We start from the raw sequence: 15,768 nt of genomic DNA, 5'->3' as shown, positions 1-15,768 counted from the left end.
TCAGTCGCTATAAATCATCTGCCTAGATTAGCCTAAGTGCTTATCTTCAAAAAATAACAAAGCAAGGAAGAGCCATAGATCAACCATCCTGTCTTACCATATGTCAGGGTGTGAATTCCGCCCTGTAAATCAACGAGGTATGGACCGTAGAATTTCCTTGTAGTAAACTTTTGAAATAAGTAAAATAAGCCCGAGGCATAATCTAAGAAAAACATTTTAATTGTAAAGGAAATAAAAATACAAACTTACTAAGCTAATAATTACATCTTGGCAGAGCCCCTGTCTGCCTTGGCATACAGACAAAGGAAGAAAGGAAAGAAGGTATGTGATATAATAACATGCGCAGTAAATCGCTGCTGATAAGAGACAATTCATTCTGCTGTATAACTCAGAATGTAGGCACAGCTGGCAAACCAAATAAACGCAGTGACATGGCAGGCCAAAGATCCTAAAAAGGAATATAACTGCAGACCTGACAGATTAATTGTTCTAACTGTGTATATATAACTGCAACTAACTACGTATACAAATGCATATAAAATAAATTTAAAATACAAAAGGACTTGATGGTGGTAGATGTCACCAGCACATAGCACACCAGTGTTGATGTTCTTTACCACCATTACTTTCTGAAAGAATATAACCCTTTAGTCATGCTGGAAAAGTTCAGGTTTTCCATGACATGACCTATGGATGATTCTGTTGCATTAGAGACTTGTCCTCTCTTAGTATCAGATCCTTGCTTCCCTTACATAGTCTTCAACAATAAGATCAGGATCATCTAACAAGATGTTCCAAACTATGATCATTCTGATCATGACTTAATGAGTTTTCACCATTTCCATATTGCATTCAAATATTTCCCTATCATTCAATGGCTCAAGAATCTAGGCTGTATAATCATATATTTTTCATATACACTGGAACTTTTTATCCTTTTTGACGCTTCTGTTAATTTGAATAACTCACGCCCTATGATTAGCATATTCTAAATTGCGTCAGTCATGATTAGGTCCTAGCTATAGTTGTCAAATAAAATGTGCATACTATTTGCATGCTATAGTATTTCTCTTTCCCATTCCAGTACTTTTCCGTGGAGCAGCCACAGCAAAACCTACTAGCTCTTTGAGTAAGAAAACATTGTAACACAAACTTATAAGAAAGGCCTTCAATTTGGAAAGGTTGTGCTTCTTTATTTGTTAAAATACAGCACAGAAATAAAAAGTTTATTTTCACATTTCATCCCTCCCATTGTTGATTCATAGGATTTCTGGAAATTTGATATGAATTCTCAATCTTATCATCAATCTCTTTATTTTTTAAACATCCTGGGTATTTCATCTTCAATTGATATGAATTTCCCAATATTTTGATCTCTGTGCTGTAATTACATGAGGAGTTCTAAAATGTGACAGATATCTTGTCTCTTCGACTTGTTAATTTAATACACAAGCAATTGCAATGCTGCCAATTTTCTATATCAATGGATTATGGAGTATGATTTCTACCATAATATTCTTTATTGGACGGTCTTGTTATGTTAGAAGTTCATTAGAAATTCCTGATTCTTAGAGGTTCTGGACTCCTTTTCAAAGTAAGGTTGGTTTTCAGTCCGGCTTTCCTATTTGTCTTCTATAAGAGTTTCATAGATATCTGGTATTGTGGTCAAACTTAGTCAATTTTCAATAGTCAAGGCTGTGGTTGCAGTTGTTATTCACTACTACCACCACTCTTTTTGCTATACAGCAATTCTGATAAGAAATACTTATGTATGAAATGTCTTCAAACTTTGTTTTCCTTGTTGAAAAAGGATGAGATGAAAAGTAAATAATACAAAATGTCTACATGATGAAAAATTACTGTATATATTTATTACTTGTGCAAATTTATTATTTCATAATGCTGTAGGTGGCAAAAATGAAGGGAGCAGAAACACTTTTTGAGCATCCACTAAATGACTTCAAAGAGAAACCAAAATACTTTGAGATAGCTGAATGGCGGCACATTATGGAACGCTTTTCTAAGTTTATTAAGCTTGTAGATAGAATCTTTCAAGAATTTCTTCGCAGATTGGTAAACAATGCTTTAAATACTCTTTGGGAGATATTTAAAGGTTCCAGTAATATGACAATTTCAAAAAGGAAGACAAATGAAAGCCTTATGAGGTTAGTTTTGCCTATTTCATGATTAAAACACTGGCTCTTATTTAATAATATTGTTTATAAAATTCTCTTTTAGAGTCCTTATTATTATTTAGTATTATTGTTACTGTTATATTTATTTTTAAGCTTGGCTTACTTATTATAAAAATAAAATAATTTGGAGTAAACGCTTATGGATATTTATGTTTTAAATAAAAATGGATATACTGTATAATTAAGTAAATGAATAATAGTTTATTGCTCCTTTTTGTCTCTTGAGTTACATGTGCTAGCTTTAGTCTGGTAAAAAGGAAATATCTATAACTAAGCTATAATATCTTTCACATGTGTGCAAGGTTCAAGATGGTCACCTTCTCTGCCTTCATTATTTGTGAGTTCCTTCTGACTGGAGAATTCTAGGAGTTGTCTATTCTATCTCCTAGTACTGCTACATCCTTACTATTTCCTAGTACTGCCACAGCATCTTGATGTATACCTTGCAGTATTGTCAGTTATTAAAATGAATTATGCTATTTAAAATATAAATTAGGATTTTTTCCTATTTTTCCACATATGCAGAGCATATAAAGATACAATTGATAAAGCACTTTGCTTATTGACTGAAAATAGATGCCAGTGGGTATATGAAAATGAGCATTTTGAAGACACTCGGAAATTATTGCACCGTTCAAAGAAATCAGAAGTACAACGTGAAATTGTTACTGTCAGTGATATAGACAAGGTGAATTGATTTCTAAATGAAGGTATATCTTACAACACAGATTATCCAATAGTTCATATTTATCTTAATAAAAAATATAATAATGATTAAATTTAATTTTTAAAATTTAAGTTTAAATACATGCTGAAAGCTATTTATTGTAATACCTTTAAAGACAAAATCTTGCCTTTAAATACAAAATTATTTCATGGTTCCTTATGAAAAAACTTATGAAGATTAATTACATTTTCCATATTTCTCAAACATCTTTTCATGCTTTAAAACAGATTCAAAAGCACATTATCATAATGTAGTCTTCTCTATTGATTAGTATCAAGTCAAAAATAATGGAGTTTTCTTCTGCCTTTATTTGTTCCTTGTTTTAGATTGAAAATCTTTTGTTTTTAATCTCTAGTTCCATTTGCATGATTTTTTAAAAAAGAATATTCATTTTTTGTTATATTTTCATATGACTTTAGATCCTAGAAGAAGTGAAAAGGGAACTAAAAGGAGAAGAGGAATATTCCCCAATATTTGAGATAAATATTTGTCTGAGAATTCCCTATGAAAAGGAGTATCATAGAAAATATTACCAAAATGATGATGATTATATTGCAGAATCTTCAGCAGAATCTTTAAAAGAAACAATAGACTTTGATGAAATTTTGAACAGCTCATTTGAAGATGATAGCAAACATGAAGAAAAATCAGAAAGTACTATAGAAGATTTGGTTACATTCAGGAATGAAGAAGAAATAAAGTCATTGAGTAAGATTAATAAGTTTCTTTGAAAATAAGGAGGAATTTTACACTAGAAAAGCACAGAGCCATAGCTCAGCTTATGGATTAATTAGATGTGCCATTATTCTATCTGTTCTTGCCACACTACCGTATTTTTTGGAGTATAAGAGGCTGAAAATCTGGGTGCGTCTTGTACACTGAATACAACAATTTTTGCCTCCCAAAGCCCCTTCACCAAAATGGCCGTGAACACCCTTATGGAGGCTTTCAGAGAGCTGGGGGCTGGGGAGTGCAGAAATGAGAAAAAACGGGCCATTTTTTGCCCCCCCCAGCCCCCAGCAGCACACTATGTGTCCATAAGGCTATGCATGGAATTTTTTGACAAAAAATGGGCCTGTTTTTGCGAAAAACAGACTGTTTTTTGTTCATTTTGGGGGGGCCATCCCCCCAAGAGCACTCTGCAAGCCCCCCCAAGGCTATTCATGCCTTTTTTTAAAAAAAATGGGCCTGTTTTTGCAAAATTCGGGCCATTTTGGGGAGGTTTGCAGAGTGCAAAAACTTTTTTTTTCCTTTTGGAAAGCTCTTTAACTGATTGATAAGAATTACATTGATCAAGTGCTGTGCCAGCAGAAACAAAGTCTTAAGTGCTGCAGATTGTCAGCAATTTCCTTCTCCAGCACATGGATAAATACACCTGGAAACATCTACCTACCTACCTACTTTCACTCTCTCCCTACCTACCTACTATTATTTTATCTCTCTCTCTCCCTCTCCCTACCTACCTACTCTCTCTCTCCCTACCTACCTACTGTATTTCTCTCTCACTCTCTACCTACCTATGTACCTACCTACTTTCTCTCTCTCTCTATCCCTCCACCTACCAACCTACCTACTCTCTCTCTCTCTCCCTACCTATCTACTGTATTTCTCTCTCTTTCTATTTCTCTCTCTCTATCCCTCTACCTACCTACACACACACTCTCCCTACCTACCTACTGCATTTCTCTCTCTTTCCCTCCCTCTTTATCCCTCTATCTTCTCTCTCTCTCTCTCTCCCTACCTACCTACTATATTTCTCTCTCTCTCTCTCCCTACCTATTCTCTCTCTCCCTATCTATTTATCTCTCTCCCCCTCTATCTACCTATGTACCTACCTACTCTCTCTCTACCTACCTATCAACTATATTTCTCTCTCTCTCTATTTCTCTCTCTCTATCCCTCTACCTACCAACCTACCTACTTTATTTCTCTCTCTCTATTTCTCTCTCTGTCTATCCCTTTATCTACCTACCTACCTAACTACTCACTCTCTCTACCTACCTACCTACTGTATTTCTCTCTCTTTCTTGCCCTCTCTATCCCTCTTATCTACCTACCTACTTTTTTTAATTTGCCTCTTCAAAACCTTAAGAATCGTAACACTCCATAAAGCTGGCAAAATAATCACAAGCAAGCCACCTGGAACTCCAACCTGCTAAAGATCTGTTTTTACCAAACACGTTATTCTCCCTCGCTTGGATATGTCAGAAGCTCATATATTGAGTCACCACTATTCTAGAGGGGTGAATAAAGACCACCTCCTCTCTTTTAAAGTTTCATTTTCAGAAAGAAGTTAATTTCTGGGGTAAATTCCTCAAAAGGAGTTGGAAATTAAGAGTAGCTCACCCAGATCACACACACTGTTTTCGGCTCATCTCCTTTATTGCTCTTTCATCAGAGCTGTAACAGCCTCGGTCCAGCCAGTTTAATGGCCGTCTCTCCCCCCCCCCCATCAGGCTGAGAAGTTTTTCAGGATCAGACAGTGAGTTTGCAGGCTCCCTGTGATTGACAAAACTTCCCCCTTTGCCTGCACCACCTGTCCAAGGCGGCTTGGATCCAATTGAGTCCAATTGGACCTCATGTCAGGAAGAATACAGTGGCTTAACACAGAGCCCTGTGAAAGCTCACCATTCTTGCCAAGACATCAGCTCTGCTTCACTGCAATACTCTTTCAAAAGATCTTAAACTACAACTCTCTTATTCTTATCCTCAAAATGTATAATTTTATTTTATTTCTGCATGCTAGCATTCCTTACATTTTTTCTTTGTATGAACATGTAATTCCTTAATTCGGGGTAGTGTCAGGTCAGCTAGATGAAGCTGAGCATTTACTGGCTAGATGCCCTTCCTGGTGCCTATGTGGAGCTCACAACAGTTATTTTCTCTTTGAACCATGAGAGAGAAACATCTACTACTACCAGGGGTGGGTTTCAGCCGGTACGCACGGGTATGCCTCTAGCCATTTGCCAAATTTAGTGTGTCTTCCCATACCCGTTCTTCTGGAGGCCACATACCCGAACGCTCCCTCCCATGGCTTGCCCCCTTGCTTGCTCCCTCCCGCCCACCCAGTCACTGCTCGCTCTCCCCGCCTGTCCCTACCAGGCTTGCCCCGCCAACAGTCACCTCGTTTATAATTGCGGGTGGGAAATGCATGCAGAGGGAGGAAATCGCATGGATTCCCCACCCCCTCCATTGGAAACGAGACGGCTCTTAGAAGAGGGCAGTGCACACCATGTGGGCTTCTCCAACAGCCAAAGAAGGAACAGGAGGCAAGGATTCAGCTGCTGCACAAGCCCATGGGCGTGCGCTGCTCTCTTCTCTGACAGCCGCCTCGTTTCCAATGGAGGGGGTGGGGAATCCATGCGATTTCCTCCCTCTGCATGGATTTCCCACCCCCCATTGGAAACGAGCCAGCTGTCAGAGGAGAGAGCAGCGCACACTCATGGGCTTGTCCAATGAATCCTCACCTCCTGTTCCTTCTTCAGTTGTTGGACAAGCCCACGAGGCATGTGCTGCCCTCTTCTCTTTGACAGCCACCTGGTTAAAAAACCATCCCTGCTTAAAAGTACCTGGCAGTGGTGTTTTTTCCTGGGGGGCTCCGCAGAACATCCCAAGACCGATGCCACCACATCTGCCCTCTTCGGGGACAGGCACTCTTCGGCAGGTCCTCTTCAGAAGGACGAGGTCCCCCTCACGTTCCTCGTCTTCCCGCCCCTGTGGATGGGCTCTGGAGTCATCACCACCTGTGCAGAGCACTTCCTGAAAGGTAGCCGCTAGTGGCCCAAAAGATGGCCATGGCCCCACCCCCTGGAAAACATAGGTGCTCGCACACCCTGCACAATTATAGCCCCGGAGACTCTTGGAGAGAAGCCTCTGCACAAGCCCGGGCAAGTGAGAACAAGTTCCTGCTGTTACGAAGGCTCCAGGATGAGGGATGGAATCTTTGCCACGGGACAGTAAAGCCCTGTCCGCCAGAGGCAGCAGGACCAAAGCCCATCTCCCAACTGGCCCTTCCTCCCTCTGCCTCTAGCGGACGGGGCTTTATTGTCCCACGGCGAAGATTCCGTCCCTGATCCTGGAACCTTTGTAACGGCGGGAACTTGCTGAAGAGGGCCTGTCCCTGAAGAGGGCAGATGTGGTGGCATCGCTCTTGGGATGCTCTGCGGAGCCCCCAGGGAAAACCGCCGCTGCAAGGTACTTTTAACCATATATTTTGGTCCTATGACTGCAGAAAGCTGCAAAAAACCATAAATGCAGGCCAGTTGTTGAGTGTTTCAAATGTGATTGGAACACTCAACAAGGTGACTGCAGTGTGTGTGTGTGTGTCTGAGTCTGTGTGTCTGAGTGTGTGTGTGAGTGAGAGAGATAAGACAGAGATAGACAGAGAGACAGGGAGGGAGGGAGGGAATCGAGAGACAGAGAGAGATTAAGTGAGAGACAGACAGACACACACAGTGACAGAGAGGAAGGGAGGGGAGACAGACAGGGAGAGAGACAGACAGAGAGTGAGTGAGAGACAGACAGACACACACACACACACACAGAGTGACAAATGGGGGAGGGAGGAGAGGGAGACAGATACAGAAAGACAGACAGACACAGAGAGACAGAGAAGGAGGGAGGGAGAGAGACAAAGAGCCACAGAGAGACAGACAGACAGACACAGAGAGAGACAGAGAGTCAAAGACAGAGACAGAAAGAAAGAGAGAAAAAAAGAAAGAAAAAAGAAAGAAAAAAAGTGGGAGAGAGATGAAAGAAAGAAAGAGGGAGAGAGAGACAAAAGGAAGGAAGGAAAGAAAGAAAGAGAAAGAGAACTTCTGACCACAATTAAGCCCAAAATTTTGGTTGCTAAGCAAGAGCATTGTTAAGTGAATTTCACCACATTTTCCAAGTTGGCCATGCCCAACCGGTCATACTACCGCCGAGCCACTCCCACAAAACAAGCCACACCTACACAACAGATTTTCCCCACAGGCAATTATAAAAATTAAACCATACTGAATGAGAGTACACTCAATATGGTTTATTTTTTATACTTTTCTGTAATTTTAACATAAACAGTAAAGTCTTTTCTGTCTTTTCTGTTCTTAACAATGGCCAAATAATTGCATAAGGAAGCCCACTTGTCTTCCAGCAGATGGCCTTCAAAGGTAGTCACACTTCAATCAAGTCTCATAGCCATTGATCTTAATTTTTTCTTCTTCTTTGTATGTTGCAATAAAAGGTAATGTTAAAATTGAGTTGCCCCATTGCAATATTCCTTTTTTATCTTCTTCATGTACTTTCTCTGAATGTATAAGATCTCATATTATAGAGATACGTAAGATTGTACTCATCCTTCTTACTGAACCAACAGCTGTGCCCATGTTTTACAGTCTTGGTCATGAGGCCAGCCTATTACAACTTAGAATGAAGCAGCAACTTTGTGTAGTTAGATTTGAAAGTGACTACTATACCCTTTTGATCATTGCTTGGAACTTTGTTTCATTGCAATTTAGAAATAGGATCTTCAGAGCAGTATTGTACTGAATATCAACTTAGTGTGCATTTCTGAGAGGTTTTAATTGCAGTGCATTGTGCGGTTGGTGTGATATGTCATGTTTAAAGACTAACAAGCCAGCAAGCTGATCAGAGACTGAGTGGTAATTCTTCTGATGCCAAGGAGAGGATCATGGAAAGAGCATGCAATACCAAATTTGAGAAAAAGCATGACAAATTACTAATATGAGAGAAAAATATAATTTTCTGTCAGATTTTTCTTTTTTATCAGTCAAGACTATACAATATTTGTAACAGGTTAATATTAAGATGACCAGATTTGTATAGCTGGAACCAGAGTTTATAAATTCAGCTGAAGTTGTATTTAAGGTAATTGGCTATTTTCCCTCATATAAGAGTATCACCTTTAAAAAGGAAAATGATATGAAGTTTAAAATAAAGATTTTGATATCCCTTTCTGTAATATCAAGACCATATTCTTTTTTTGTTCTGTTTTTATAAGCAATTTTAAAACAGGCAAGTTCTGAAATCTTATGCTTTGCCAAGAGCAACAGCTTAGTAGACTTCTTCTCTTTTGTTTCTGTTGCCCCAGGCAGGCAGAATCCTTCTCCACGACAGCTGCTTGGCAGTGTTCTTTTTTCTTTCCTGCAGAACTGTCCAAATAAGATACTTCATCTCAATATTACTGAGGTGAAACTGCTAACATTTTAAAAACAAAAAAGCTGCTATAGTGCTCTTCCAAGTTTCTGGAAATGTAAAGGGAATTGCAAATTAGTCTCCGAGAGAAATTAGTTACAGTACTTTACTATCTTTGTGCTAATCATGAGAAAGACTCTGTTTATTATGTTTGAATTATTAGTTTTTAAGGATTGCTTTTGTTTTTTTTCTTTCTTTTCAAGGAAAAGGAAAAGAGGCCATCTCTGATTCAAATAAACAACAAATCAAATATGAGAGGTAGGAATAATTTAAAATATATTTTGATTTTAACAATATAAAAGAAATATTTAATTGCTTATTGTGTTCTATATATATGGCAAGAGTATTTTAAGTGCAAAAACAATATGCTTTCACTCTTAAAAATGATGTGATTTCTAGACCACAAAAAACCTGGAATAGTATTTCCTTCAATTTTTTCTTCTTTGCTCATAGTTTATTTCTTTTACTCCTCTCCAATCACCTTTGCCATACTCTCCAAGAAAAACAGCTAATCCATCTGAGATAAACTAACTTAAATGAAATTCTTCTGATAAGGTATCTCTTTTACTGTCCTGAAAACACCTGCAGCACTTACACCTCTTCCAAGTTTAAGAAATAATAAAAAACAAAAAAGTGACAATTTCTTTCTGAACTACCTCAACTTAGGATATATACTGTATCTGATTTTGAATTACTTTTTTCCCCCCAACTGTCACCTGATGGCCCATTGCAGGTTATTCAAGAAATCACTCAATCTTGAGATCAATTCTGAGTGGAGGAGTTTAGATAAGGAATCTGAAAGAGACATTTTTGAGTTTGGGAAAGAAGGAAAATAAGAACTCATGAACTGTCTTATATTTATTTTAATATTCAAATTTTGATCCTCAGATTGTCACAGTTTTATTTGATGCCCTTTGACAATATAAATGCAATTCATTATTTTCTAGATCTATACAGTTCTCTGCAGATGTATCACTGATTCCTAACAGAAAAACATTTACAATACAGTTACAAGGGATTATAGATGGATTAGAAAACATCATGGGTAAGTAATGTATGGACATAGTGGATGCTATTGGTACCCATTGGAAAATATTGATATAATATAGATTATTTACCGTGTTTCCCTGAAATTACAACATGTCCTGATAATAAGGCCATGCCACATTTTTCTGGTGGGCAAAAATATAAGCCCTCCCCCGCAAATAAGCCCCCTAGACAACTCCCCCACCTCTGGCCAGGCAGAGCGCCGCTCACCAACCTAGCTGTATCCCAAAAGTGCCAAGTCCGGGGGGGGGGGGAGGCAAAGGTGATTGCGTTGCTTAGTGTCTTCGGGATACCCTAGGTTGGTGAGCAGCTCTGTGCCCAGCTGAAGAGGGGAGTTGCCGGGTGGCTGCTCCCTTGCGAGCGGGCTCCCCAAAAGCCGGGCATGCGTCGGCGACAGCAGCAGCAGCAGCAGTGGAGGTGCCCTGGCTCTGCGGAGAGAGCTGGGCCAGGGCATCGTGAGGCTGGCAGGCGCGTGAGCGAGAGCAGAACAGCCGCTCACGCAACCCCCCCTCCAGCCGTGCAGAGTGCCATTCACTGCCATTTCGAAGGCGCCAAGCTGCAGGAGCCGGGCAGTGACGAACAGGCGCTCATGCAACTTGGCGATACCCCTAAGTCAGTGAATGGCGCTGTGTCCGTCTGGAAAGGATGTTTGCCGGGTGGCTGCTCATGAGTGTGGTTGCTTCATAGCTGCTGGGTTGCGCTGCTGCGACAGCGCAACACAGCCATTCGCCCATGAGGCTGTGCTCCGCTCTTTGGTTTCAGCTGGTTTGAAGCAATTTAGAAGATTAAAAATGTCTGTGAAACCAATTTGTTATATATTAGTATTGGTCTCACATTAGATTCACACCACTTTATGATATTTCCTCCACTCAGAATTGATCTCAAGATTTTCCAGACTTGCTTTATGTATTTTGTTCAAGTAGCTTCCTTGACTTGGTTGTGCAACTGGTCAGAAGCGTCCAAAACTCCTAAGTACTTGTCTTCTCCTTGCCCTTGTCCTTGTCCTCCTTCTCTTCCTCCTTCTCTTCCTCCTTCTCCTCCTCCTCCTTTTCCTTTCTTCTTACTGTGCTTCTGTACTGGAGACAAATTCCTTGTGTGTCTAATCACACTTGGCCAAATAAAGAATTCAGTTCAGTTAAGTTCAGTTCAATTAACATGTTGCAAATAGTGGCTACTTGATACTGCAGCAGCTGCTACCCCAAAGACCAGTTGTAAGTACCACTCATTTAGTATCATTGCAAGATTGAACAGTCAGAAGCATCATGTACTGGGACTAATACTCTGCAAAACTGGTATCAGGCTTCTCTTACTTTAAAATATTATGTAAAATATTCTTCAAACATTTGTGCAACTCCCACATTTATGTATTACTTAGTGGGTTAATAGTATTTATTTTCATTTGAGCCATAATATTCACCCGATTAGCAAAGTTAAACTTAAATATGGATTCTATCTTGGAACAAGCAAAAGCAGTATTTAAAAATAAGTTTAAATTTACCAATTCTGAAACATAATTATATGCATATCATTGTGTTCAGTTGAGTTTTATTTAAATAAATGTGCAGATGATTGCTTTCTTAATTTAAAACATATGACAGGGCATTTGACTATGCATGGGACAGTGCTTCTGTTTGGTAATATAGTTCATAGTCTTTAATGAAAAATGTATAGTTTTCAAAAATCTGTCTAAAACATAAGTGTCAAACTCTCCACGTCAAGTGGCGTATTGTGACATTTTTTGCCTTTTTGGACCTGGGGTGGGCATGACCTGCACATGACGCATCCAGCCAACGGGCCACCAGTTTGATACCCTTAGTCTAAATTGTTTTATTTAAAAATATCTGTTCCAAAAACATCCTGGTCAGTATTAAAATACTTTTAGTTTTTAGTGTTCCAGATCTTCTAAAGCCTACATAAAGTATAATCACTTACAGAAATTTGTCAAGTTCTGCTCCAAATTAATCATTAAACAAAATAAGCACATGCCTAGGACACTAAGAAAAAGGTCCTTGTATATTTCAGTGAGTTACTAAATCTAGACCTTCAAATATATGAGAATTATTGGGGGAAAAACTGAATTGATATTTCTGTTATATTTACATTTTCAGTTAAAATAGTTAAAAGTCCTGAGAGTATTTACCCATCCTGGGTACTCAGCCAGCAATTTTTAATTTTTTAAAAAAATGTTTCATAATGAAGTCTGATTTTGAAAATATTTTTAAATTACCATATCTTCCATTAGATCAAGTTACACCATTTTCTCAGGATTCTCGGCTTTCAATCTTCATTGATCAGTCGTTACATAAAACAATGCAGCAATATGAAGATTACACAGATTTTGAACCACAAGATTATCAATCAACATGGCCAAACTGTGATCTCATTCTTGGGACAGATCCAGATTACCAAAACAAAGTATGTTTCAGAAGCTGTACTATATAAGGATAACAGTTTGGTGCCAAATACATTTCTGAATATTTTTTCTTGATTCAAACCATGGACATGTAATCTTTCAAATCCTTTTGTTGTGGCCTTCTAAAACTGAAGATACCAAAATTTGGCTGAACAAAATTTCTAACTTTTGGCAGAAAATGTGAAAAAATAAGTATGCATACATCTCAGTATAAGAAATTGATAAGTAGTCATTTCTAAAACAATTAACAAATACAGCCTGCCCTTCTTTACAAAAAATTTAAGCTTCATTCTCTTTATATCGAAAGGGCACAATAAATATTATTTCCCCTATATATAGATGTATCAGTTGATTAATACTAGACATTTTGTATTAATACTTCAATCTCTTTATAAATTTTAATTATCAGAATACTAAGAGATCTTTTTTATAATCTACTGCGTCCATTAAATTATTTTCCAAACTCCAATTCCTTCAAATTCGCACCTCCAAAAAATTATTCCAGAAATCCTGTGTCTTACCATTTGTGTTACATGTGGTATTAGTACATTTCCTACTGTGTCCCTTACTTTCAAAAATAAGAAAAAAGGAAATGAAATGAAAGAAAAGAAAATCTGAGAACACGTGGCCCATGTTTATTAAGTGGCTCTTCTTTAGCCAAGCCTTTTCAGTATGCCCTACATCTAGAGCTTAACTTTTATGAGGTTTAAAAAAAACATCGGAGTGTTTTTATGAAAAGAAATGCAGATTTATTTTCCACTGTTCTGGGTTTTAAAAATGTTATCATATCACATGATGTTTCTGTTTTGGATTGAAGCCAGTGTAAGCCCTTGACTTTTATGCTTTGTTTATTTAGTGCTTGGTTTTAATGCTCTTGTTTAAACATACAAATGGTATTGATTAGGGGGAATAATTAATAGTATTTCAGCAGGAGTATACAGGAATTTAATTGTTTTCTTTGCTGCAGACCTGAAGAAAATGTATTCTTCTGTAATGCTGTTTGTATTGAAAGGAATCAGTGAAGTTAAAGTCCTTGTCTATTCCTGCTTTGACACTGAAAATATATTCATTTTAATCAATTATATGACCACCAATCTTGCAATAGCAACTCTGGGAAACTAATAAACTTAAAATTCAAAATGGACCAATAACAATAAATATGCTTGTGGCAACTTGTAGGACCATGACAAGAACAAGCATTAAAATAGCACACATCCCTAGCTATTCCTATTTATTCCTGAGGATCAAGTTAGCAGGAAATGCTATTGGTACAATTTGATTACATAGGGTTAAAGTTGATAAGGTATGTCTGCTAAGAATATAGTTCCTAAAAGCTAATCAGAGGAAATCACCACCATAATATGAATACTATCAGTGCCATTTAATAACAATTTTGAAAGATTGTAGGATTACACCTATACAGTATGTCTTTGATTTTTAATTTTTTTCCATCTTAATTTTTTAGATTCTGGACCTTCTCTCTCTTCAGAGTTCTTCACTGGCCCAAATAGAATCTTACAGCAGAAACTTTATGGAATATTGCAGTATGATAGATAAAGCAAAATATACAAATGACAAAATAGTAACATTGCAAAGAGAGATGACTACAAAGGAGTTTAGAAATATTCTAGAAAATTATACAGTTGATGTAAAGGAGATTGTATGTATGCTTATTGAAAAACGCATCTCTCTGTTCAGAGTAAATAGTTTGAAGTTTCAGACAGACTGCCTGCCATATTTTGAGTGTCTACTTAAGACTATTCATTTGAAATTTTATATAGCAATTGATACAAAGAATGTACATCTTGTTGAAGTAAGTATATAATTTTTATTTAATTAATTTCTTAAATTTCTATTCCAACTATTTCACTGCACATGTTTAGGTCAAAGTGCATTATATGGAAGATATCATTAGCTGTAGTTGGAGATCTTTGTTTGGTTATATTGCAGTTGAAATGAGATAGCCAATAGAGAGATTGTTGCATTTTGGTAAATTATTACAAAGTGAAATGTGGACAGAGGGAAGGGTAATGGGTAGTCAGGCTGATTCAAATGTTGAGCTAAACTAAGATAGGCAGGGAATGTTATATCAACTTCACTGGATCACAGATAATTTTCATTCCTAATTCAAAGTGCCCCATGGTACTTGAAAAAAAAAGTTTATTGTAAGTTCCTATTTGGACTATAAGTTCATCTGCAGAAGCATTTATCCAGATACTCCTCCATGTTAAGATATGGTTGATAGCAATTCAGGAGTAGACATTTTCAGTGCCAGCTTCTAGTCTTTGGAATGCCATCCCCGTTGATGTATGAAAGATACCAACTTTTTCATCATTTCACTACCAAGGCCAGGAAAAGATTTTTTGTTGTTCTTCTAGGCCAGAGGTCCCAACCTGTGGGCGATGGCCCATTAGTGGGCCATGAGGGGATTGCAACCAGGCTGTGGAAAGTTGCATGCATGTGTGCGAGCACTAGCCAGCCGCTTACAGAACCATCCTCTTCCCCACCCATCCCTGCCAGTCCGCAAAGCCAGAAATGTTGGGGAACTCTGTTCTAGATATTTAAATCAATATTTGGGTTTCTGGATCTTCTTGTTCACCATTCTGAACAGTGCTTATTACCTCTGAGATTACAAGAAGCAGTTTTGTGATTTAAATGTTTTTAGATATAAGTAAGCATTGTAGTTTTTGAAATAGTTTTAGCAGAGCTAAATAGTATGTATACATTGGAAACTAAGTCCAATAAAGAGACACTGAAAAAAAATGGGAGTACAGACCCTTGAGAAGAGAAAAATCAGGGTTTGTACAATAGAACTCTTTAAACAGCTGAAGGGATGGCCAGAGAAGGAGACCAAAATATGACTTCTTTTGTTCCAGAGTCCAGACTCTTGCAAGTCTTAAGTATAAATTTCCTGGTGCCACTTTTAACTGTTTGATCCACTAGGCCAGGTCCTTCCTAAATTTCTTTCTCTGACCTTCAAGCCACTGGAGGCCTGTCTGATTGTTTCCTAGGCAGCATCTCTTCCCCTCATTCCCCAAGGTCATTCCCACATTCCATCACAAGAATAATGCATAAGTTTCAGGAAGATGGACTCTGATTGACAGAAATAAAATTCCTAATTGCAAGTGTGGATTGCCAGTGGAACTCATTATTTAAGGGAAGTGGCAGGCTCCTTTGCACTAGATATACTC

At 38.0% G+C, this 15,768-nt stretch overlaps 1 protein-coding gene across 3 annotated transcripts in view; it reads left to right on the top strand.

Moving 5' to 3' along the window:
* DNAH14 (dynein axonemal heavy chain 14) overlaps positions 1-15,768 on the top strand; it is a 231,631-nt gene that overhangs the window by 39,147 nt on the left and 176,716 nt on the right. For all 3 annotated transcript variants that reach the window (XM_081942264.1, XM_081942265.1, XM_081942263.1), the window contains exons 8-14: positions 1,909-2,165; positions 2,721-2,883; positions 3,342-3,630; positions 9,321-9,375; positions 10,065-10,162; positions 12,407-12,579; positions 14,043-14,390. In XM_081942264.1, coding sequence (XP_081798390.1) covers positions 1,909-2,165; positions 2,721-2,883; positions 3,342-3,630; positions 9,321-9,375; positions 10,065-10,162; positions 12,407-12,579; positions 14,043-14,390 — 1,383 coding nt within the window. The remainder of the gene's footprint in view (positions 1-1,908; positions 2,166-2,720; positions 2,884-3,341; positions 3,631-9,320; positions 9,376-10,064; positions 10,163-12,406; positions 12,580-14,042; positions 14,391-15,768) is intronic.

This window comes from Natrix helvetica (assembly GCF_964273705.1).
Source record: "Natrix helvetica genome assembly, chromosome: 2".
Classification (NCBI taxonomy): Eukaryota; Metazoa; Chordata; class Lepidosauria; order Squamata; family Natricidae; genus Natrix; species Natrix helvetica.
Note: the sequence above shows the minus strand (reverse complement) of the source record. Positions and strands in the feature narration are given on the sequence as shown.